The sequence below is a fragment of the Schistocerca piceifrons genome, chromosome 7 (assembly GCF_021461385.2).
Source record: "Schistocerca piceifrons isolate TAMUIC-IGC-003096 chromosome 7, iqSchPice1.1, whole genome shotgun sequence".
Classification (NCBI taxonomy): Eukaryota; Metazoa; Arthropoda; class Insecta; order Orthoptera; family Acrididae; genus Schistocerca; species Schistocerca piceifrons.
Window position 1 is genome coordinate 84,753,686 of NC_060144.1, and position 25,970 is coordinate 84,779,655.

Genomic DNA, 25,970 nt, shown 5'->3' on the forward strand with positions numbered 1-25,970 from the left:
CTTGCATAAATGTTGGAGGCAGTTAACGTTGCAAAGTGACTCCATAAATGGGCCAAATTACAGAAGTGGTGGAGAAACTGTGAGAGAATTATCTGTGAGGGAACTCAGAAAATTAATACGCTTAGACAGCATTGGGCTACTAACAAAAAACATCAAAAAGAAGGTTGTCAGAAAACTTGCAATGGCATCTAATACACAGTCCTTCTCATTCATTGGAAGAGTTTTTGAATTTTGTTGAGAAAATGGATGGGGCACCGTTTATAAACCAAAATTGGTAGAACACAAGGAAGATAGCAGAAATCATAATAAGGGTAACAATTATGAGAATAATTTCAATGATAATGGGAACAGGTGGTCAAGTAATAGAAATAGGAAGAGTGACTACGACAGGGACTGGAGGAACAGATAGAAGGATTGAAAATGAACATAAACAAGGGAGACCACAAGGTGCAGAACTTCAAAGGAGGCAGATGGAAAAGGTCCGCATGGGGGCTAGGATTTATGCTATGAATAAGACCAGGGAAGGGTACAATAAACATGAGAGAGAAAGGAGGGAGAGGAGGTTCAGTCACGTGAGTGACAGAAGGCAATTATTTGATAGAGATGAGATGGTGGATCATAGAGGGGATGAGAATAGCATTGGTTTGACTACAGTGGAAGAGACAGTGGGACTGTAAATTGGAGCTGAGCCTGTTAGAAACCTATTAAGCAAAAGTATTACTTACAGTGTTGATGGAGAAGATCTCAATGGTTCTTTGCTTGTTTCAAATGAGTTTGTCACGAAGGGGGCATGTGGTGTTGTATGTGGCAATGGTCCAATAAGTGTGAAAGAAGTGAATGTGCCAGTATCGAAGGTAGGGCAAGGTGATATTAGTTGTGTTAATAATTACTTGGAGAAGGTAGGATGTGGTGAGGAAGATATTAGATGTAATAATATTTCCTCTGTAAATAAAGTGAAAACATTTGTATTCAGGGAATGTGGTCCTAAGTAGGTATATTAACAATGAATGGATGGGGAAGGATGAGCATGAGTAATCACATGGATAATTGGGTGCCATACACAAAGGTGCATCAGATGCTGGTGACAGAGGTATGGGAGCAGTTAAAATTCGAAGTGGCTAGGAAGATAGAGCAATTAAATGATAAGAATGTGAGTGAAATATTTAGTGATTTATTTAAAAATGACATGGAGATTGAAAATGGAAGTGGGTGTTGGGATTTGTGTATTGTGGATAAAGAAGGGAGGGAGGAAACTGAGGCTGATTTAATGAGGAAACTGAGTTAAAAGAAGTAAAAGTACAGAAGGTGCAATCTATTGTCAAGGTAATAGTGGGAAATGTTGAAGGTGATGCACTGCTGGATACTGGCTCAAATATATCAGCTGTGTCAGAATCCATTTGGCAATGAGTAAGACATAGGAATCTAGTAGAGCTAACTGTAACTGGGGTAAAGATCAGGCCTGCAACTGGGGCATGCAGTAAGCCCACCAGAAAGGAAATCATTTTAGTGTTTATGATAATCATTGCTTTAGTGTGTGCTGTTATATCATTTCATGATTATCAGTGAACATTATTTAAGATAATGTCTTCATGAAGTCGGGTCTCTTGTATGATAACAGATGACAGTGTCACATAATAATGCAGATATCACAGCTGTGGCACTGTCATCTGCTGAACATGTGTACTATGGGGAATTTTACTAAGAATTTTCTCGCAAGAGGAGAGGAAACTTATTTGGAAATATAAGAGCCAAGACAAGTCATCCACCAAGAAACAATTACCGTAAGATTCTGCATTAATCCTTATAAGACTTGACTGTATGTTTATTGAATGAAAAGTTGGATGTTATTATTCTAAAAATAAGGTATTTGAATAATGCAATGTGGAAATGGCAAGAGTAAATATAGTAAGACTTTTGACTACTTTGTGTGGATTCTGGTGATGTTACAATCTACAGTCTGTAAAATAACTGAATTTTATAACAGTTATGAATGAAATGAAAGAAAATTTTAATATTTGTAGAAAAACAATTTTCAGCGGATATAATTTAAATGTTAAGCATAAATGACTGTGTGTTACGAAATGTAGTTTGTCAAGGATGGACTTTTGACTAAGGTAGCTGGTCACGTGAATCACTGAGATGAGAGCATGCAGAGGTGTTGTCACTGTCTTTCACCAGTGGACACCAGTTTGATAAGATTGTTTTGGCAACAAAGTGCCACTTGTGTGTGTGTGTGTGTGTGTGTGTGTGTGTGTGTGTGTGTGTGTGTGCGCCGAGTAAAGCATTTTGGGAGTCAGTGTTTTAACATTCAAACTTAGAGATATTTTAGTGTTTCGCTCAGGTGTTCTGAGATATCAATAACTGTTTTCTTTTGTGCACAATATAATGGGGTTAGGGTCCTCCCCCCACTCCACATGTATAATTTGCCTGCAAACTGTTCTACATGCACTGATAGACAGGTTACCAATTATAATTTGTTTTTGGTATTACATCAAACTGATTGCAGATTGCTGACAAATTTTGTAACCTTTTAAATGTAAATGTGCTTAAGATCTTTTTTTATCCATCCACAAGTGCAATTTCATTTGGGATCTGTGGAAGGTACATTAGCATATCTGTCCTTATTTCATAAATATTTATTGTGTATTCTTGTTTTGTGGTACGTCCCACATCCTCGCTGTGGACCAGTTGGAACGAAAAGTACGTCTAATCTTATTTTATCTTCATGATGTTGAAGAACTCATCTTTAGTTTTATATTTTATATCGGTGTAGTCTGTGTTGGGCTAGCACCTGAAATATGAACTGTTGTGAATAAATGTGGTGTTTCAAAATTGTGGTTTATATTCACGAAACCTGGTCTGATTCAAGCTGTTTAAATATATCACTTAATGTATTTTGTCTTTTTGATTGATTGACTGAATTTCATTGGCTGCATTTTTAAAACATGCACATAAGGTCATAGTTACAATGGTGGACAACCGCTTTCCACAGTAGATGAGCCATCCACTAACATTCAGGTTGTTCACTGACCTCTTTTGTGGGAAATTAACACCAGTTCCTCTGCCTTATTGCAGTTTGGTAAGCACAACAGGTATTTATTAGTGCTCGCTGCTCCCCTGATATGTTGCATCCTCCTGTCAGTCACTTGACTCGGCAACAGAAGTATAATATCAGAGAAACCTACATGTCCAAATGGCACTGTAATGTTCAGAGGAGAATTTAATAATTTTGTAATTGATTAGAAGAATTACAACTTTATAAGTGGCAACAAGAGAAAACTTCAGCAGAACATTTGTAAAAGCTTTCTCAAAAAATTGCTTTAAACTGATAGTTTTGCATCTTCTTAATGATAGAAATACACTAGACTTAGTGAAATCAAATAGATCCTACATCTTTGAGGATGCTTACACAGAACTGCTATCAGTGATGACGATGCAGTTGTAGCAATGTTGGGCACCAAGGTACAAAGAGCTACAAAGGTGAGATGGAAATTCAGCAGGTTTCTGCATCTACACTCATAATCCGCAAACACCTATGAAATGGACAATGGGGTATTTCTCATGATACCTATGTTCCATTAACATGTGGAGTGTGTGGAAAATGAAATTCTTAAATACCTCTGTGCACACTATAAAAAGTCCAACCTGCTTGTGTAATGTACGCTAGCTTGTGAAGGCAAGGAGGTGAGCCAGGCCTCAATCAAATCCATGTGGCAGATTGAAGACCACGAGTGTGGGTTTTAGATGGTTTCCCACACTTATTTAGGCAAACAGTGGGCTGGTCCTTCTAAATTCTACCTGAAAGAATATAATACATAAACAATTAAAATATAACACACACAATTAACTTTTCACAATTCACAGACTTTGGTGTGCAAAACTTCATTCCCATAGAGTACCTTGACAACTGTGGCATCAGGATGGACGTCTGACCACAAAGTTAAATAAAAAAAAATTAATGTACCATATCATAAAAACAAGGATCTCATACTATTGTCCATTTAGAATTACTTGATAATTGACATTTCACGCGTTGGAGCTGGTTTCCTCGAATCGTAGTGCTCAATGCCATGCCCAAACCATTGCCACACTACCACAACAATTGGTCAGTTCACGTCCAGTTCCTTGTTTCTCATTCTTTCTTTATGTGTTTGGCTTCTGAATCATGAGTCTGGCATTTTTATTTCATATTTCACCACACATGATAAACACAGCAAAACAACACGCGTACACACACACACACACACACACACACACACACACACACCGTCATGCTAGTGAAACACATACATTTCATATACAGAGGTAGCAAAACATTACTAGATACTTCTGCACAGTATGTGATTCATCACATACATGGTTGTCGTAATCACAGAGATTGTCTTACATTAAAAAACTTTGCATGACAATGTGTGGAGCCGAATTTTTTAAGGCGGCAATTTATCATTACGGCTAGGTCACCACATTCATAACTATAACTACTTAACCCAGTATTGTGGCATATTGCAATGATTAGCATATAAACCTGACATGTAGAAGGTCATATGTTCGAATTTCATCAAATATAGTGAATTTTTTTTATTTCTCTATCAAATCAAAATAGTTTGATTATTATTTTTATTTAGATAATTGGTTTACATGCCATTTTTTAAATTCTGATTCTTTACCATGTCATTTTCACCATTGTATTGTCTCTTTAATTTGCCCTTATTTTTCTTCCTTTCATTCTTTTTTTGTTTGGTATCTTCCTGTTGCCTATAATCTGCAGAAAAGTGCAAGTAAGGATTGTTCATCAGTTAGTAATGCAGCAGTTTGTGTAACCAGTGTGTGGCTAGGTTCTGGTTAAGAATGATAGCAAGAAATTACATTTTGCTTTTAGCACTTTAACTGAAGTTTTTGTGTCTTGAATTTCTCCGTAGAGTTTAGGTTTGATTGCAGTGAACTAAATGATTGTGCAGATTATTGCCCACCATCTTCTCTGACACATTGCACATCACAAAATTGTGGTTGGCTTAGCTACATGCTGCAGTTCAGTCATTAGTCATTTGGTCACTTAAAATAAGCCATCAACAGAGCATCTCGCATTTCCGACATACCTTGCAGTGGCTGCTTCCAACATTACTGTACATTACACATTAACAGCATTTGTGAAGTGACCTGCTGTGTTTGTGTGTAACCTGTAAATGAATTGTAGCTGGCAGCTGATGTGACAACAGTGTAGCGACAAGTTACAGATGTCAACCATCAAGTAATTTTAATTGGACTATAGACAGAATACACATTAGGGAAAAGAAGAAAGCCATTGTAATACATGTAATCTTGTTTTCATTACACATTTTCAATAAGATGGATAACAATGAGATTACCTCTTTTCTGAAGCAAGTGTGAAAATCATTTGATTCAGGCAGTGAACATGCAAAAGGACAGTGGCCCAAGGTCATACAAATAGTCAACCCAGTTTTATAAATGTATCAATTTAGCAGGGTAAATAAATAAAGTAGAGTTCTTTCTTGGTTTACAGACAATATTAGGAGCCTTGTTAAGAAACAGCAAACAGCAATGAAGTGCAAATCTGCAGATAGGCAGATTTTCATTGAATATATGTTCATATATCAAGAGGACAATGCATGAAGTCTTCAGTAACTATCATAGCAAAATATTATAACAGGACCTGTCTGAAAACTCTTAAGAAACTTTGTTCATGTGTTAAGATTGTCAGTGGCACTAAATCAGTGTTCACACACTTGTAAATGAGACAGAGATAAAAATAGAAAATAACAAATATTCTATTTTCAACCCTCTTTTCATAAATGAAACTCCAGGAATACTGCCATCATTTAAGAGCTGTAACATGGTTAAGATGAGTGACTTAGTAATTACCGAAACTATAGGGCCTCACAGCCCAGTGGAGCCCCAGTGAGGTCTGTTTCCAAGTAAATTGCTGGCAATACCTTGAGCAGACATATGTTTCCTATAACTGGAAAAGACCACAGCTCAAACCCACCTGCAAACCAAAGTAGAACTTATCAACAGAATTACAATCCTGTATCACTTACAACTATTTGTACCAGAATATTAGAACAAACTCAGCGGTGAAGTGTTATGACCTCCCTGGAACAAAATAATCTTCTCGAAGGAAATCAGTGTTGCCAGTGGCCTTGCCACTGTGGTAACACTGGTTCCCAGCAGATCACAGAAGTTAAGTGCTGTCAGGCTTGGGCAGCTCTTCAATGGGTAACCATCTGGGTCTGTCAAGTGCTGTCGACAAGCAAAGTGCACACAGTCCTTGTGAAGCCAATTGAGGAGCTACTTGTCTGAGAAGTAGCAGCTCCAGTCATGAAAACTGACAAGGGTGGGGAGCGCATTGTTCTGACCACATGCCCCTCCATATCCACATCAAGTGACACCTATCAGCTGAGGATGACACGGGTGTCAGTCGGTTAGTTAGTTTGTTACAGAAATCAATGTGGTTTGCGAAAACATTAATGATACAGAACTTAACTCTCACTCCTCGGCCTTGAAATACTTAGTGCCGTGGATAGGGATATCAGTTTCATTTTGTATATCTAGATTTTCAAAAGACTTTTTATTCAGTTTTTGTGAATATGTTGAATTTATCTATGCAGGAATTCTGGCTGGATCTCAACTAAATATTGGCCTTGTGCAAAACTTGGCAACTTTCTCTTAATATAGAAGTGCAAAGTTGTGCTCTTTCCAAAACATAAAAGTGTGGTACTCTTTACTACTAGAGTGAGTCACAACTTGAGATTCTTTTTTCATGCAAATTTTGGGAACAATAGAAGTATGAAATGGAGTGATCATACAAGTAAATAAAATGGGAGGCTACAGTCAGTAGATAGCATATTGGGAAATGTCAAGCATATAAAAAGGCAGATGGTGCAGGTAGTCATAGAATTGTGTAACTATTAAGAAAGTGTAACTCAAATGTTAGGAAATCTTAAATGATAGACACTTGAAGAAAGATGCCATGCATCTCACAGTCACCTACTTAGAAAACTTCAAGAACCATGAAAATTCTTCAGAACCCCACCCCTCCTTCCATGTATTTATCAGTTATAGCAAATAAATGGGAAGTCTTAATGCTGTACTTGATACAATAAAAAGTACCATCTGGCTTCCACTTCAATGTTCCTTGGAGTAAAGACGTAGATTTAGATTCTTATCACTGAGTTACTGTGATACTGGTATGCTCTTATCTCACTGTCAGTGTTAACTTATTGAACTTAGTTGCCATTAGCTGTAATTTTCCTGTTAAAATTAATGTTGTTTGTTTCTAAAAGGATCTTGTTTGTTTCCAAAAGGAACTGTTAATGCTATTTTATTTTCTGCCAAAAAAATTACCGTTTTCCATCTTCTATATCACAATATGTTTTTCGCTTTGAAATTTATTTGAACTGATAAAGTCTCTCTCTCTCTCTCTCTCTCTCTCTCTCTCTCTCTCTCCCTCTCTCCCCCTCCCTCCCCCCCTCCCCCCTCCCACCTCCCCCCTCCCACCTTCCCCCCCTCCCCCTCCCCCCCTCCCCCGTCCCCCCTCTCTATTCCTGTTTTTTTTCTATCAACTTTACATATCCATAGCATTTCCAACTGTTGTTTATTTACTCCAGTAAAAGTAAATTTCCTTATGCTGTATTTTTTAATTTTGTTGTAATGTTTATCTCATGTATCTAAAATCAATTTCAAGACAGCATTTTATCATCTTCATGTGTGGTAACTGTTAGGTGTGCTTCAGCAATCAAACACCTATAACTATCGTTGTTCCATAGAGGGAGACATCTATAGTGCAAATGCCATACACTTTGATAATTTGTGTTGAATACTCTATTCCCCACATCAATTTTTCTTTCGACACTGTAAGGAAATAGACAGTGACTGAAATAGTTAATAAAAGCAGGCTTTCACATTAAAAATAAGAAAATATGCTTAAATACTTTAGTATCCCTCAGCTGATTTTTATAATGGTCTGATGTTTCAAAAACCATCAATTTTATCCCTAAACACAGTTCTCCACATAGTATATTTTACAACATCTGTCAGTTTTGAATCAGCTATGGGGTTCATACGTACCTGAACAGGGGACAAGCAACTACTCTAAACTAACTTAAGATGATGGATGTACCACTTTCTTTAAATTCCATGTCATTACTTCATTGATGCTGTACTGCCCTGTGGCAAATTAGTAGTGTTGAAGTGAGGATAAGAGTGGGGAGAGCATGAAAGCTGGATCAGTATTACTTTGTTTAAGTCAAATGAATGCAGAATAATAAGGCATTTCCCTTCAGTAGATTGCACAGTACATTTATGGTGAAACAAGCACCATGTTTCTTGTTGTTATGCTGTGGAGGATATTCATCAAAAGAACAATATTGCCCTTGTAGCCTGCTTGTTTGTGCTGCTTCCTTGATAGAAATAACTTTGTACCAAGAAAATGTTACATTGTTACAAGCAAGCCATTGCAAGAATTGGGAAGTTTCGTAAGTGGCACTACTATTGAACGCATCTCTTTTCACTGCTTCATTTGGAATAATTTCTTGAGAATGAATGTTTGAAAAAGGTTTTGCTTTTAGAATAGATTATTTTAATAGGGAAAAGACCTCTGAGGATTTAGGATATCTTAAAAAATTATGCTTGCTTTACACTGTAAAACTTTCATGTTTGATTACTACTGACTTATATTAAAAAATATATGTATATCGAGTAATACTAGCATGGAATTTTAGCTGAGATTACATTGTCTCTGCAATTTATTTATGCTGAGTACCTATAGTGCACGCATGAGTAATAGTGTACATTTTTTCACAGTATGAAAAGGGAAAGCCTCTCGTGAATCTTGTCGATAATATGGTAAAGCTCGGGTCACTGTATAGAGGACCCAGTGCTAGGGAGAGACTGGAATTTAATCAGAAAGTCCAAGAGAAACGCCTATTAGCAGAGGAGCGACGTGACTGGGACCGACTCAGTCCTGACCGAACTCAACTTCAGGTAAGTGTTCACTTCTCTGTTCATCCTCAACCAAAGATTTCCTGGAAACTGCTATGATCTTGTAATACCAAACAACAGCTTATGACAATTTACAATCAAATTCGTGGCAGATAATGTAGTTAGATGTGCAACAATGAAAGAGAAGGCTCTCAAATGCTAATTAACTCTATATATGTACATTATATGTGTTGTATTCATTGACTAGATAGTGAGTTGACTGCAAGTTGTCAATCAATTGAAGAACAATGTTGTTGAATTTAAGTTTTAAGAAGATTCATATTATGTGATTTCCTTTTCAAGTTCATATTATTGTAAGCATTCAGAAATTGCGAACACTGTTTGACTTACTGCTTTTCTCCCGTGCTCTCCTGTTGCCAATGGCATCTGTGAGGGCCAGCCACCAGAGGCCACCTATAATGACTGACACGACTCGTGCACACAGCACGGCATCTGCTGCTCTGTCCACCACAGTCCTGGTCTTTCAAGTGCTGTGCAGCGGGCACTCACTTAATGTTAGCAGCTGCTTGTATCAGTACCTGGATTGTTTCTATGTTTGTGTCTAAGTTCTCAGCTGTTGTTCACTTGTACGTGGAAGAAGAATAAACTTTGGTTCATTGTGACTACGCTTTTGTTTCTGTCTTATATTACGACACAGTTGGCAATGAGTGTGGTGTTCACTTCTGTGTGCTCAGTCTGTCAGTTGTTCCTTCTGTTCTTCTGGCCACAGAGCCAGTCCTCAAGCAGAAGGAGGCTCTTATGATTGCCATCGTGAGATTGTCGGCCACATTCACTGTGCGAGCACCCACGCCTTTGGCATACTCACCACCCTTTCTCCCTTGTGATGATGTGGCCAAAGACAGGGAGGCTTATGAGACTGATGCTTTGTTCCTTTCTTTGATTTCTCCTCAGATCTACCAGTTAGCCCCACACCGGGAACCTACATCACTTTTATTCAACAAAATGTGTAGGTTGTTCTCAAATTATCACTATAACTGTTCATATGTCATTGCGGCTTGTGTAGAACCCCACTAGTTCTACCAGGCTCGGGCAACCAAATCCGCAGTCTCAGTTGCAAATGTCAGTTTGTTATCGATGCTTGTCACGATTCCTATGCTGATTCTACGGTTTGTGACACAGTCATTCTGTTGGCTCTGAACGAGGAACTGTGTCAACACACACAACAGTGCAAAGATCCATCTTTGCCTGAAGTGTTATATATTGCTCAATCTACATCTACATCTACATCTACATTTATACTCCGCAAGCCTCCCAACGGTGTGTGATGGAGGGCACTTTATGTGCCACTGTCATTACCTCCCTTTCCTGTTCCAGTCGCGTATGGTTCGCGGGAAGAACGACTGTCTGAAAGCCTCCATGCGCACTCTAATCTCTCTAATTTTACATTCGTGATCTCCTCGGGAGGTATAAGTAGGGGGAAGCAATATATTCGATACCTCATCCAGAAACGCACCCTCTCGAAACCCGGCGAGCAAGCTACACCGTGATGCAGAGCACCTCTCTTGCAGAGTCTGCCACTTGAGTTTGTTAAACATCTCCGTAATGCTATCACAGTTACCAAATAACCCTGTGACGAAACGCGCCGCTCTTCTTTGGGTCTTCTCTATCTCCTCTGTCAACCCGACCTGGTACAGATCCCACACTGATGAGCAATACTCAAGTATAGGTCGAACGAGTGTTTTGTAAGCCACCTCCTTTGTTGATGGACTACATTTTCTAAGGACTCTCCCAATGAATCTCAACCTGGTACCCGCCTTACCAACAATTAATTTTATATGATCATTCCACTTCAAATCGTTCCACACGCATACTCCCAGATATTTTACAGAAGTAACTGCTACCAGTGTTTGTTCCACTATCATATAATCATACAATGAAGGATCCTTCTTTCTATGTATTCGAAATACATTACATTTGTCTATGTTAAGGGTCAGTTGCCACTCCCTGCACCAAGTGCCTATCCGCTGCAGATCTTCCTGCATTTTGCTACAATTTTCTAATGCTGCAACTTCTCTGTATACTACAGCATCATCCGTGAAAATCCGCATGGAACTTCCGACACTATCTACTAGGTCATTTATATATATTGTGAAAAACAATGGTCCCATAACACTCCCCTGTGGCACGCCAGAGGTTACTTTAACGTCTGTAGACGTCTCTCCATTGATAACAACATGCTGTGTTCTGTTTGCTAAAAACTCTTCAATCCAGCCACACAGCTGGTCTGATATTCTGTAGGCTCTTACTTTGTTTATCAGGCGACAGTGCGGAACTGTATCAAACGCTTTCCAGAAGTCAAGAAAAATAGCATCTACCTGGGAGCCTGTATCTAATATTTTCTGGGTCTCATGAACAAATAAAGCGAGTTGGGTCTCACACGATCGCTGTTTCCGGAATCCATGTTGATTCCTACATAGTAGATTCTGGGTTTCCAAAAACAACATGATACTCAAGCAAAAAACATGTTCTAAAATTCTACAACAGATCGACGTCAGAGATATAGGTCTATAGTTTTGCGCATCTGCTCGACGACCCTTCTTGAAGACTGGGGCTACCTGTGTTCTTTTCCAATCATTTGGAACCTTTCGTTCCTCTAGAGACTTGCGGTACACGGCTGTTAGAAGGGGGGCAAGTTCTTTCGCGTACTCTGTGTAGAATCGAATTGGTATCCCGTCAGGTCCAGTGGACTTTCCTCTGTTGAATGATTCCAGTTGCTTTTCTATTCCTTGGACACTTATTTCGATGTCAGCCATTTTTTCGTTTGTGTGAGGATTTAGAGAAGGAACTGCAGTGCGGTCTTCCTCTGTGAAACACCTTTGGAAAAAGGTGTTTAGTATTTCAGCTTTACATGTGTCATCCTCTGTTTCAATGCCATCATCATCCCGGAGTGTCTGGATATTCTGTTTCGAGCCACTTACTGATTTAACGTAAGACCAGAACTTCCTAGGATTTTCTGTCAAGTCGGTACATAGAATTTTACTTTCGAATTAACTGAACACTTCACGCATAGCCCTCCTTACGTTAACTTTGACATCATTTAGCTTCTGTTTCTCTGAGAGGTTTTGGCTGTTTTAAACTTGGAGTGAAGCTCTCTTTGCTTTTGCAGTAGTTTCCTAACTTTGTTGTTGTACCACGGTGGGTTTTTCCCATCCCTCACAGTTTTACTCGGCATGTACCTGTCTAAAACGCATTTTACGATTGCCTTGAACTTTTTCCATAAACACTCAACATTGTCAGTGTCGGAACAGAAATTTTCGTTTTGATCTCTTAGGTAGTCTGAAATCTGCCTTCTATTACTCTTGCTAAACAGATAAACCTTCCTCCCTTTTTTAATATTCCTATTAACTTCCATATTCAGGGATGCTGCAACGGCCTTATGATCACTGATTCCCTGTTCTGCACATACAGAGTCGAAAAGTTCGGGTCTGTTTGTTATCAGTAGGTCCAAGATGTTATTTCCACGAGTCGGTTCTCTGTTTAATTGCTCGAGGTAATTTTCGGATAGTGCACTCAGTATAATGTCACTCGATGCTCTGTCCCTACCACCCGTCCTAAACATCTGAGTGTCCCAGTCTATATATGGTAAATTGAAATCTCCACCTAAGACTATAACATGGTGAGAAAATTTATGTGAAATGTATTCCAAATTTTCTCTCAGTTTTTCTGCCACTAATGGTGCTGAGTCGAGAGGTCAGTAAAAGGAGCCAATTATTAACCTAGCTCGGTTGTTGAGTGTAACCTCCACCCATAATAATTCACAGGAGCTATCCACTTCTACTTCACTACAGGATAAACTACTACTAACAGCGACAAACACTCCACCACCGGTTGCATGCAGTCTATCCTTTCTAAACACCGTCTGTACCTTTGTAAAAATTTTGGCAGAATTTATCTCTGGCTTCAGCCAGCTTTCTGTACCTATAATGATTTCAGCTTCAGTGCTTTCTATCAGTGCTTGAAGTTCCGGTACTTTACCAACGCAGCTTCGACAGTTTACAATTACAATACCGATTGCTGCTTGGTCCCCGCGTTCCTGACTTTGCCCTGCACCCGTTGAGGCTGTTGCCTTTTCTGTACTTACCCAAGGCCATCTAACCTAAAAAACCACCCAGCCCACGCTACCCGTGTAGCCGCTTGCTGCGTGTAGTGGACTCCTGCCCTATCCAGTGGAACCCGAAACCCCACCACCCTATGGCGCAAGTCGAGGAATCTGCAGCCCACACGGTCGCGGAACCAACCAACCAACCAACCAAACTGGAGAGGCCTTCCGTTCAGCCCTCCGGAATGTCTTTCGCCCCCTGCCACACCTTGAGACGACCTCCCACTCTACCGCAGGTGAGGGATCAGCCTCAATGCGGGCAGTATCCCGGGCAACCAGAGTCGTAGTCCGATCGGGGGATGCGTGGGATGAGCTGGCCGTCCCCGACAAACCCCCATCCGGACCCCCACAGTGATGCCCATTGGCAACAGCCTCAAGCTGTGTGACCGAAGCCAACACTGCCTGAAGCTGGGAGCGAAGGGATGCCAACTCAGCCTGCATCCGAACACAGCAGTTGCAGTCCCTATCCGTGCTAAAAACTGTTGTGCAAAGAACGTCTGAACTAATCTACAGAGAGCGCAAACAGATCGACACAAAATCTAAACGGTTATTAAAATACAAGATTGCCTAGTAAATGCAGTAATGCTGCTACTTGCGCACTGCTGACACACTGCTCGGCGGCGGAAGGAGACTACGCGATTTTACACTATTCAAGTACTAAAATGCGATGCTACAACTCTCAAATACTATAATACGCCCGAAATTTATGAATTAGACAATGGAAGTACCAAAAACACGCAAAGAAATTAAGAATTAAACTATGGAACAAATGAGTGAGCTAGGAATATACGACTTGCTGCTGCAGCTGCTTATCCAACGGTGGCAGGGAGCACACTGACTTACCAAGCGACACTGGTCGTTCAAAACAAAAACAGAAGACAAACGACTACGCAAATTTACACTATTCAGGTACTAAAACATGATGCTACAACTCTCAAATACTATAATATGCCTGAAATTTATGAATTAAACAATGCAAGTACCAAAAACACGCAAAGAAATTAAGAATTAAACTATGTAACAAATGAGTGAGCTAGGAGTATATGACTTGCTGCTGCAGCTGCTTATCCAACGGCGGCAGGGAGCACACTGACTGACAATTAACATCCATGATCATGACAGTAGGAGGAGGCTGCGAATGACACACAGGCCCCGTATGTTCTTTTTGTCGACAGTTGTCGCAAGTTTGAAGTATGTCATGCTGCAGATGATCAGATTGAGATCTGGTATAACGTCACTGCGGTGGCTTCTGTTCCTGGTTGTCGGGCATCAGTCGGTTCTAGGGGGGGAGAACGATGTGACGGCTGTACAACTCAGGTGTCATCACCATGTAGGACAGTGTTGTACCACAGTGCAACAACAATCACCACCATGAAACCACAGCAATGGCACTGCTCTGCACTCCCCTCTTGGCCATACTGCCTTGCGCACCATGAGCGCCGGGCAACTTGTGACAACTGTCGACAAAAAGAACATACGGGGCATGTGTGTCATTCGCAGCCTCCTCCTGCTGTCATGATCATGGATGTTAATTGTGTGTCACCAGCGCTTACAAATCATAACAAATTGTTTATTGAATGCAAGTGGTGACAATATGGCCAGACTACAAGTGGACATGGGTGAAGCCATGATTTAATGAACTCACAAACTTATGAGGATTTGGGATCTCTGGTGTTGCCTCCTGTTATTTGATGTTTGGTGAGTTACAACAAGCAGCATATTCCAGTTTTGGGGCTGTTTATGGCTTCCACTATGCATAAAGATGTGGTATGCTGACACTGCAAATTTGTCAGTGTGGCTTCTTTCAATGCTTTTGGTTTTTCCATTCATATGGTGCACCTCATTTATGCCAGGTGTCTTTCCAGCAGTTAGATTCTCATTTCCCAGTGGGTCAGGTTGTGCCACTAATTTTGTGGCACACATTACTGTAAAACCTATAGTGCAACGGCATCTTTTTTTACTTTCGAGTATGCGATATTCCATTGCCTCTGGGTGATCAAGTGAAAGCAGAATTAAACAGGCTGATGTTGGGGGTCATACAGCTTATTACATCGGGTGAGATCGATGGAACTGAGCGACCGCTATGCTTGCAGGTTCGAATCCTGCCTCGGGCATGGATGTGTGTGATGTCCTTAGTTTAGTTAGGCTTAATTAGTTCTAAGTTCTAGGTGACTGATGACCTCAGAAGTTAATTCGCATAGTGCTCAGAGCCATTTGAACCATCTGAGTGATCGAGCCCACTTGTGATTTTTAAAAAGCTACTGGCCAGCTTCGCCTCTATGGTGACTCCAAAGTTTCAGTTATACTCAGTCTATCATTGACACTTAAAGGCCCCATCTGGTTATTGGCTAAACTTCCCAGGAGCCAGTTTTTCTCCAAAACTGATTTATCTGCAGACTATTTACAGGTTCCAACAGATGGGGATTCTAAATGGCTCCTTGTGATTAACACCCCCTTCATGTTGCACCAATATTACTGCCTCCCACTTGATGTGGCTAGTTCCCTGGCAGTATTTCAGTATTTGTGGAACAATTGATGATGTCTGTTCCGGGCTGCATCAACTATCTTAATGAAATCGTGATGAGTACATCAACGGAAGGGAATTCATGTAACTTTTGCACCTTGTTCATGGTCTTACAGACTGCAGGGTTGAAATGCAGCTCGGTCATGTCACACTTCTTTCAGCCATCCATTGTGTATTTCAGGATTGAAGTTTCTCAGGATGATGCTAAGCCTTTACTTCATCATGCCACTGCTGTCATGGCTCTGCCTCACCCTATAGATGTCAAGGAACTCTTAAGAATTTCTAGGTAAAACTGCTTATTATCACATATTCATTCTGAGTGCAACCATGTTGGTCCAATCCCTTCCATGAGTTGCTACACAAGAACATACCTCTTCAGTGGATACCAGCCTGCAAGAGTACGTTCATGCTTTTGGAATATAAAGTACTTTTGATTCCTTGTTTGGCTATTTTCCCTCCTGGCCATCGCCTGGTTTTGGTTATGGACACTTCTCAGTATGGACTCGGGGTACATCGGTATGCAGATGATTCTGAACACCCAACAGCTTACACATCAAAAACACTCAACCCCACTCATTACGGACCATAAATTCTTGGTTTCATTGTTTGATCTGTCTGCTTTGTTGCCCGACAAAACAGCACATCACCTCCAATGTTGGGACTTGTTTCTGTTTCACTACAACTATGAATACATTTTCAGCCTACTGCACAGCATGCCAATGCTGATGTGCTGTTCCAGATTTCAATGGGGCTGGATACTACTTTTAATCAGAATGAATCCTTTGTTTTCTCGTAGATTTTGAGGTTCAATGTATAGTGGAAGGGCCCAGATTGCAGTGTCTGTCCCTACTGATCTGGCATTGTGTCAAGCTGTTCACTCATTTGACATGGTTGCTGGACAAGCCTCTGGGCATGGCTTTTGATCCTTTGCATAACTATTTTGCCTCCTATCACTGCCTTTCGGTATTTCATGGTGTTGTTCTCTTAGCTAGGGTTGTGATCCTAGCTATCCTGTACTCTTAGTGTGATTGTGGCTTTCCTATGGTGGGATGTGCTTCAGCTCCTAAATAAGGGACGTTGGGGGAAGGGAAGGTCTCACATAAACAGTTATTGCCCTGTGGCACGTATTTTGTCCCGGAATTGACGGTGACATTGTGTGTCTTGTTGCAGTCTGCTCTCAGAATGCTACCCAACAGGCAGCACCTCAGGTGATGCTTTCTCTGTGGCCCACCCACACCACAGCTTCCACAGGAATGCAGTCATGTTGATCTGTAGGACCTTTCCTACATTCTTACTGGTTGTTGGTTGTGATTGTTCCTCTAAATTTCCATATGTTACCCTGTCCTTTGATGTCAGCTGCAGATATGATTCAGGTCCACTCCAAAGTATTTTCTATTGAATGATTGCCTTATATGGTTGTGGTAGATAAACCTCCACTGTTTGTGTCTTAGACCTTTCACAATTTCTGTACCTGTCAAGGTATTCCCCATGTGAATACTCGTGCTTTTCATCCCCAATCGAACAGTGAGGTGGAACGTGTCGTTCACCCATTCAGGGTTCAAATGAAGAAGTATGTTGTGGAGTTCTCCACAGATGATGCCTGAACACACTTCTTGAGTTCCTATAGGTTTGTACCAGTGGGGGATCAGAATCTGGCCAGAATGCTCCAGTGTTGCCAGCCACGCACGATCCTGCACCTGCTTATGCTGCCCCACTGACACCCATTCATCCATTGTGGCTCGCTCCTGGCTCTGCAGTCTGGTCTCAGGATTTTGGCCACTGACCAAACTCAAGTCCAGCCACAATCCACAGCTGCTGAGGCCATGGCATCTGTATGGTGTGCACCAGTTATAGCTTGGTGGTGCACCATCATGACCAGGTGTATCCATGTGCCATGTTGAGAGCTGCGGATCCACTGCCACCACCTCTGCCTCTTCCCTCAGCACCTGTCCCAGTCTTGTGGGTCTTCCCTGCTGTTGGGGGGAAAGGGGGGGGGGGGAGGAGGCGGCAGGCCTGCCTCCCTTGTAGGTGTTGCCACCTCCTGCCTCTCCTGTGGGGTCCAGTCCCCTGGCATCTGCTTTTGGGCCTTTCAGTGATGCTTTGCTGCCACTGACAATTCCGCCACTGGCTGTTCAAGCACCTTGGGACCTCCCACACAACCGCCCCTGAGTGGCCAGTACCTCCACTGTTGGCACAGTTTGTGGTACCTTTCCCCGAGGGGGGAGGGGGTGCTATAACCCTGTATGTAATGCCTGGATGGGTACCGCAGTACCAGGCCACTAGTGCATTACCCTTCAAATATTTTACCAACAGCATCTGCGCAGATTGTCCATCAGAGGCCACCTGGAGTGTGCCACATGACTTGTGCACATGGCATTGCTTCCACTTTGTATTTACTGGAGCCCTCTTCTTTATAAGCACAGTGCAGCAGGCACTCACTCTCATATTATTTTCGTACTTATTGTCAGCAACTGCTCATATCAGTACATAGATTGTTTCTATGTTTGTATCCATGTTCTCATTTGTTGTTCCTTTCTATATGGAAGAAGAATAAACAAGAATTTCAAACAATTCTGAATGATATTAGTTAATTAGCAATTTCTTATGTTACATTCAGAATCAGAAGTGTTTTAATTGATGTGTAACGTTATTTCTTGTAAACAGTGACATAAGATTTGTGGAAATACATTTTTTGTAGCACCTTGACTTTGTTATTCTATTTATTTCAAAACAGGCTAAAGTGCAGCAGTTATATCGCTTGGACCGGTTGCTGCAAGAGGAATCCAGCACATTGCAGAGTCTTCAACAGGATAAGGTGATTTTTTAGTGGTTGGAACTGTTACAGTCAAAGTTTTCTTGTAGAAGTACACAAATCATTGCCCTAAACAGGAGTTATTACTTTGTTATGCATTTTTTTCACAATTAATATTTTTGTATTTTCACTAATATTCCAGTTTGACTATTCATAATTTTTTCTTGTGAAATTAAAAAAAAGTCATTTATATTTTATTGCCAATAAAGAATTGAAATGTGCAGGAACTGCTAGAGAGAGCCCTAGCTGGTCTTCGGCACAAGCTTCAGAACAACAGTCATTTCTCACCAGTTGAAGTGGAGCACTTCCGTAAGCAACAACGAGCACTGGAAAGAGAGCTGAGCCGTGTTCGCCTCTTACTTGCACACAATTCCAAGGTAAATAGATTTGAGAAATGCATTTTAGTGATAGCAAAATCTGCGGAGTAGGTTTGATTTTAAAAATGGCTGGTCATTGAGGCCCATTCGAAGTGGGTCTCATCACTGAAGATAATGATATTCCAGCCAAAGACATCTCTGGAGATGCCCCAGACAGCTGTCATTTACCAACCTGACTGTTACCCACCATACAACCCGACAAACAGGACTGATGGTTTAGGGTGCCTTTTCATTTCATAGCAGCATCCCTTTTGTTGCTGTCTGTGGCATCTTTACAGCACACAGGTACATCGATGATGTTCTTCGTCCTGTTTTGTTGCCCTTCACGGCAAGCCATTGTGGGGCTACATTTCAGCAATATAATGCCCACTCCCATGTAGCAAGAGTTTCTACAGCTTGTCCCTACTTTGGCCATAAGGTCACCAGATATCTTTCCAATTGTGAATGTTTGGAGCATTATGAGCAGAGCCCTCCAACTCACCATCTCAAAGAACATTTTACAACTGTTGCAGTAATTTTTTTAGCAGATTATTTGCAAGCATAAAACATTATGTTAGAAGCACATATGACAACTAACAAGAATACTGTAGAAGGGTTTGGTATTCTATTTGCATACTGCTAGGTACAAGATGTGAATTAATATTACTCTGAATTCCCATCACATGGTGTGACATTGGTTGAAATTCAAAAAACATTATATGTTAAATAACGACACACTGATGGTGAAATTTTTTTTATTTTAGCTATTATATTAATTGTTTGAAAATTGTTAACTCATGGCAATGGCTAAATTTCTAGTATTCTGAACCTATATCTGAATACTAATCATTTTCAGAAGGACAATTTTTTAAAACATATTTAGTGTGTTAAAACTTTTATTTATTTAACTGACATAAAACAACTCATGTGTCTAGGTCTCTCATGCATTGACCATTCACAATGACAAGCAGAACAATAACTGAATTTTAATCTATTATGTTTAACTATTTATAGACACACAAATAAAACTTTGCAAATTCTTCGTTGATTCGGGTGACGTTGACATTCTTTTCCCAAGCAGTTCTTTTACAAAAAAAAAGTATTCATGAATGCAGCAAAAATGTGATCTAATGAATCCAGCAAAATTGTGACAAAATGGATTCAGCAGTGGGGAAATCATTGTTACAAGTGTCTGTATGTTAAATTTTGAATTTGTGATGTGGTTTGTGGTTTTGTCTGTTACATCATACAGTTGAGATCATAAGAGTTGTCAGTGTGAAAATGCTGCGGGTGTACAAATGAAAATTGGGTGAAGTAAGGAAATGTATCCTGTATATTTTTGGACTATGTCTCACAGAAATACTAAAAGGAAAACTAAGAATTAACAAGGCTAGCTGAGCGTATAAAATTTCCAAAGGAACCATGATAAACAGGATTCACAGTCATCATGTTAAAACACAAGGCAGTCATCCAGTTTTTAGTGCTAAAGAAGAAGTGTGTATGTTTCTTCAGATGTTCATAAAGCAAATTTGTGATCACATTTTTTTTGTCCTTAATCTTTCTTTGTATGTTACTCCGATATTAGTATTAAAATTTAATTGTTATGCAGGTACATTTTTCAGTTATTGATAAAGTATTCAGAATAATTAAAGTCACCCTAGAGTCATAAACAATCCACAATTATTGCATAAAAGATAATTGGTCAGCCTCACCCCCAGGTGGGGTGAAATTGACCAACACAGCTTTTTCTTTTTCTAATTTTATGATCTGTTAGAGCAAGAGGAAATAAAGACCAAAAATTGTATGACTACAGCTCGTTGCTGATGCTCTGAAACAAAGTAATAATAATTTTATTGGCTTCTGATGTATTTAAGGTCCATAATCAGTCAGTTTCACCCCCTTTTGAAGGTTCTTTTAAAGTAAACTATTTGGTTGGTAAGACTTTTATGTTTTGGATAAAACTTATTTAAGAGAAATAAATGTATTTTATGCATCCCCTTTGTTTTTTCTGGTAGTTTTTGAGTCATTAATATCAGTTGAAAATCCTTGTAGAACAGTTAATTTTGCACTTCTACTTCTGTTTACCATTTTTAGCAGTCTCTTAATCAGTTTTAACTATGTTAATACTACTGTTCCAACCAGTCACTTAAATGGTTGGAATTAGGTTTCTTTGGTATATTTTTCAATCATATAACTTTTATTTTGATGCGTTCTATATTATTACATTGCACGCACACTAATGCATAGTGGAACAACTACATAAATAAATAAAGTATCATTCATAAAACTGATGTAAGCTGCTTCCGACATAACATGAGATATGATTAAAAAATATAATTGCAGAAACTTGAAGAAACAGTAGCAGAGAATGCACGCCTGGAACAGGAGCTTGTAATTTTACGCCAAAAACTGCAACAGCCAATAACAGAACCAGGTGGTGGGACAGCTGCACTGGAGGCAGAGTTGAGAAGAGTGCAGAGGCTGGTGGGAGACCTCACAAGGCAACGCAAGCAGCTCAGCCTGCAAGTGCAGCAGCTGACCCAGCAAAGGCCTGGACCTGCAGGTGTCACTGGTAGCAGAGGTGGGTCCTCATTTAGTGTGTGGCAGAACTCATTTGCACAGGAACTAATTTATTCATTACTATTCTCCCATTGTTCAGTGATCTTCATTGTTCACAATTATTCTTCATTCTGTGGCTGATGTGACAGTACTCTCATAAATTGCATTTACATCTTCATCTGTACTCTATTATGCACTGACTGTGTCAAATATTGTAATACTGCACCAGTGTAATCTTCTTTCCACCATAATCCATTCACAAATTGAGCTTGGGAAAATTGCTCTTGGTACACTGTTATATAAGGCTGAACAGCTCTAAATTTATAATTGTGGTCATTATGTAGGATACAGTGGGAATAAATAATGTGTTTCTTTAGTAGTCTTGAAATGTCTGTTCTCGGAATTTAAGAATAGATCTTTCTGTGAAGTACATCATCATTCTTGTTTTGTTTCCCACTTGATTTTGTCAGTTCTTTGGTGGCACTTTTGTACTAAAGAAAAAAAATCCATGTCAAATGATACAGCTTTTGTCTGAATCATCTCAGTCACTCATTAATTCAAGTATGTAAGGTTAACTGATGTACAGATTAAACTTAGTGACTGGTTAGAAGAGGACTTTATGTGTAGCTTTCATAATGATGAAATACATTTTCTTAGGGGTTTTCAAAAGAATTTGATTCTGACACCTGCCTTCACCGCAACTCCATCAATTTAGTCATTCAATGCAAAATATTTCCTCTGGTATTCGAAAATATTGACTGATGCCACAGATAGTTTGGTAATGAAACAATGGAAAAATAAACAATATCATGAAAAAGATAGACTGCTACTTACATTATAGATCACACATTGAGTTGTAGACAGGAACAATGAAAAGGCTGTTACATATTGAGGTTTCAGCTAACGCCTTCACCAGAAAAGAAAATACACATACATTCGTAAAAGCAAGCACAAAGCACACCTCACACACTCATGACCACCATCCCGACCACTCTGGCCAGAGCAAATGTGTGTGTTCTCTTTTCTGAAGGAGGCTTTGGCTAAAAGCTCAATGTGTAACAGTATTTAATTGTGCACCTCTGTAACTCAACATGTTATCTTTACAGTGAGTAGCATTCTATCCTTTTCATAATATTGTTGATGGTTTAGTAATAATAAATTGAAGTTTGTCTCTTGTGTTTGTGCACTTTGTTATGTTTGTGAATATTGAAAGGTGTAAAGGTTACCACTCACCATTTGTTGAAATGCTGAGTGGTCGACAGGCATGTTAAACAGGATTGGAAATATTTCTGGGGTCAAGTGGAGGGTTTGGGGACAGCACACACACACACACACACACACACACACACACACACACACACACACAGCTTAAGTATCCTTGTCAAGTATATTGTTTTGGTGGTGAAACTGTACTGGGATGAGACATGTATGGTGGACTGGGTGAAAGGGAAACACAGGTGGAGAGAGAAGAAGAAGATGACTGAAGGCTGTTAAGTGGAGACCGCAAGGGAATGTGATAGGTATGTGGCACCACTGCTTTTTCCGGCACAGGTAGGGAGAACTGCATGCGGCATACAATGAATTAGATGAGTGGATTGGGGGGGGGGGGGGGGGGGGGGGGCACAATACAACAGACTGAAAGTAAACAGATATGGTCAAGTGGAGGGTTTGGGGACAGGTGTGGAGGTGGCTCTGGGTCAGAGGTTACCAGAGACTGAAGCCAGGAAGATTGTGGGATTGAAGAATTTGTTGTAATGACAATCTCCAGGTACATAGTTTGGAGACTGTAGTCTTGATGGGTGGGCAGATCAGATGACATGAAGCAGCCACTGTGGTCAAACATGTCTAGCAGTGTGTTCTGTTGTGACTGGTGTACAGGTGCATATTAAATAAACAGGGTCCCAAGTAGACAAGAACAATGTATTCTTTATTAAGAGTAGCATAACACTGAAAACATATGAGAGATAACACTGGCAAGTAACTGTTAGTCCATTTGTCCAAGCCAGTGTCAAAGTCAACATGATCTGGTTACCATTGGTTCAGTATGTACTCAATTGGATGGGATACTGGGTGTGGCCAGTGTACAGCCCTGAGGGTACGTTGAGTGAATGCTGGGTGGTGACCGTGTGCTCCGATTGATGAACCGGTGCGCAGCTTCCTTGGGGACAAATGGTGGACCCATCTCAATGATAGCTGAAGATTCTACATCCTCCTTCCCCATAGGGTAAAGGTGACAAAGTTATTGTAATGGTCTTGCATCATGGTGCTGGAATGTTGTGCGGTGCTTGCCACAGAACCTACCCTCCCCCCTCCCCCATCCCAGTGTGGGAGACAGCATTGGCAACGCAATACTGGGAAACACAGTGCCAACAGCTGTTCACAAGGGAGAGATGTTATCCCTGGGCTGATGCTGGGGTGTCCTCAGGTGTGGGGCTGTGACCTGGCGCCTGGCGTGTGTAGCCAAGCTTAGAAGGAAGAGGATAGAGCACCAGAAGAATACATTGTGTGCAAAGTTGGCTGAGCATGCATAGGAGCATGAAGAGAAGAGGCTTAGAATTGAGACTTGAGAAGGGGATGAGGTACAGAGGTTCCTGTAGAAAGGTGGAGAGTCTGGCAGAGCCCAGGAGAGAAGTCAAGATCTGGAGCCATTCCAGATACAGAGAACTGTGGCAGTGTCATCTAGAGGTGACTGACACTGGAGGTGCTCCACAAACGTGGCTGGACACCTCCTGTTCCATGGTGAGGTCATCTGATGGCACTTGACCCTGTGGCTTCTTGTGGTGCCACTGGCTCAAAGGAGTCCTGGAGAGCCGAGCAGGCAGAGACAATACGTGGTGTGGCTCCTTGCACGTTTACCCATGCCTGCTGTGGAGTTTGCAACAAAACTAGAATGCGGAGTGGGACATTGGAGTGTACAACAAACATACTGTAACAAGTGTCAGATGTTAGAATACCATGAATGTAGAAAGAATACCGAGAAGCACTGTCTCTCCGGGGTGGGGGACAGTAAAACATCTGTCCAAATTGTCTGAAACCCTCAATGCTAATGACAGAAAATGCAACATTGTAAACCTAGAATCTTGCTGCCCCATTGATGCATCTTGGGCAGCCCCACCCCAGTGAGGATGGCTGGCAATGGCTGCATCATTTAAGACTCAAAGAGGAAGGGCAACATGGGGCATGACTGGAGAAGGGCAGCAGCTGGGTGGATGTCACAGGAGTGTAGACTTTACCCCTGTCACCATTTTGTTGTGACCAGTATACAGGTACATGTTGAATAGAATGGCTCCTAAGCAGACAACAACAATGTACTCATTGCTAGGAATGGCATAACACTGAAAATACATTAGACCTTTTGAGGGTAGCATAATTAGCTTACTGTCTGATAGTTGCTAAACAATGGCATTTCACAGTTCTGTTGTCAGTTACAAGAAAAGATAACATTTTGCTTGTAACTGTCCATTAATCCATGAGTATCTGGACTGACATGGAAGAGCTACTGTTAGCTCAGCATGTGCACCATTGGATGGGCCACTGGGTTTGGCCAGCATACAGCCCAGGGTGTATGCTGAGTGAACTCTTGTGTGGTGAGTGTGTGTCCGAGTGATGAGATTCTGGGCATGGCCACTGTAGAGCCCAGAGTATATGCCACACACATCCTGCCTGCAAATTGTTGAGCAGTGTCTTAATCATGCAGATGGAAGGATTTCTATGAGCAGCAAGTGATGTGGTTACAGTTGCATGGTCTTATGAAGTGTGATATATTGTTATTTTTATTGTATTTTATGGTTTTATTTACAAGATTAGCAAGTTTTCTTGATTTTCAAATGTTTATTGAAATGTCCATTGAAACTAAACTCACCTTGTGAATGTTTTGTCGTGTGGTAATATGTTGGTAAAGATTTGTGGAAGATTTTGTGTTGCGTTCTCTTGAGTCCATTGAAAGTTACCATGTTTGTTTGCAGATTTATTCACCAATCTCCATAGCGCCCCTCCAACTCCATGTCGACGTAGTGTACCTGAACCTTTTTGTAGTAATTAGAATCACTACAAAGAGTAATATTTATGTTTGAGTCTCACATAATTATTTGTTAGAGATGGGCACTCATTTACTTCTTCCTTGAATTCAACTTTTACTCTTACTATCAAGTTGTAATACATAATATTCACAATTATAAGTTCCCTTCATCTTTATCAGAGCAAGAACAAAATTGTAGTCATTAACATTACATTTAACAACAGAAAGAATAGAAATGAGAGATAATGCAATGATAATGTTCAATTTTTGTATGCAAGGAGCATACTCCTAGACTTCTAGACACAGCACAGTATATGACACAGCTATTTCCATAATAAAATATGATATTACAGTGCTGTGCTAGTGGTGAGACTGGCATCTCATGTGGTGGCTTCAGGAGATAACAGGGATAACAAACTAGAATGTTTTGGTCATTGTCCAGAAAGTTGACATACACATGCAACATGTGCAGGCCGGCACTGGCTTGTTGCCATGTGGGCTGATTCTGGCAGGCAACTAGTCATGTGGGCTGATTCTGGCAGGCAACTAGAGTCTGAAAACATGCCAATTGTAGGTATATGTTG

The 25,970-nt window shown here is 40.6% G+C and overlaps 1 protein-coding gene across 1 annotated transcript in view; it reads left to right on the forward strand.

Annotated features, from left to right (window-relative positions):
• The window catches only part of LOC124805452, a gene marked incomplete at its 5' end in the record, with an annotated part of 688,368 nt that overhangs the window by 589,062 nt on the left and 73,336 nt on the right, over positions 1-25,970 (forward strand). Inside the window, 4 exons of the mRNA XM_047266014.1 lie at positions 8,821-9,000; positions 18,376-18,456; positions 18,678-18,830; positions 21,153-21,390. Of these exons, the coding sequence (XP_047121970.1) occupies positions 8,821-9,000; positions 18,376-18,456; positions 18,678-18,830; positions 21,153-21,390 (652 nt within the window). The remainder of the gene's footprint in view (positions 1-8,820; positions 9,001-18,375; positions 18,457-18,677; positions 18,831-21,152; positions 21,391-25,970) is intronic.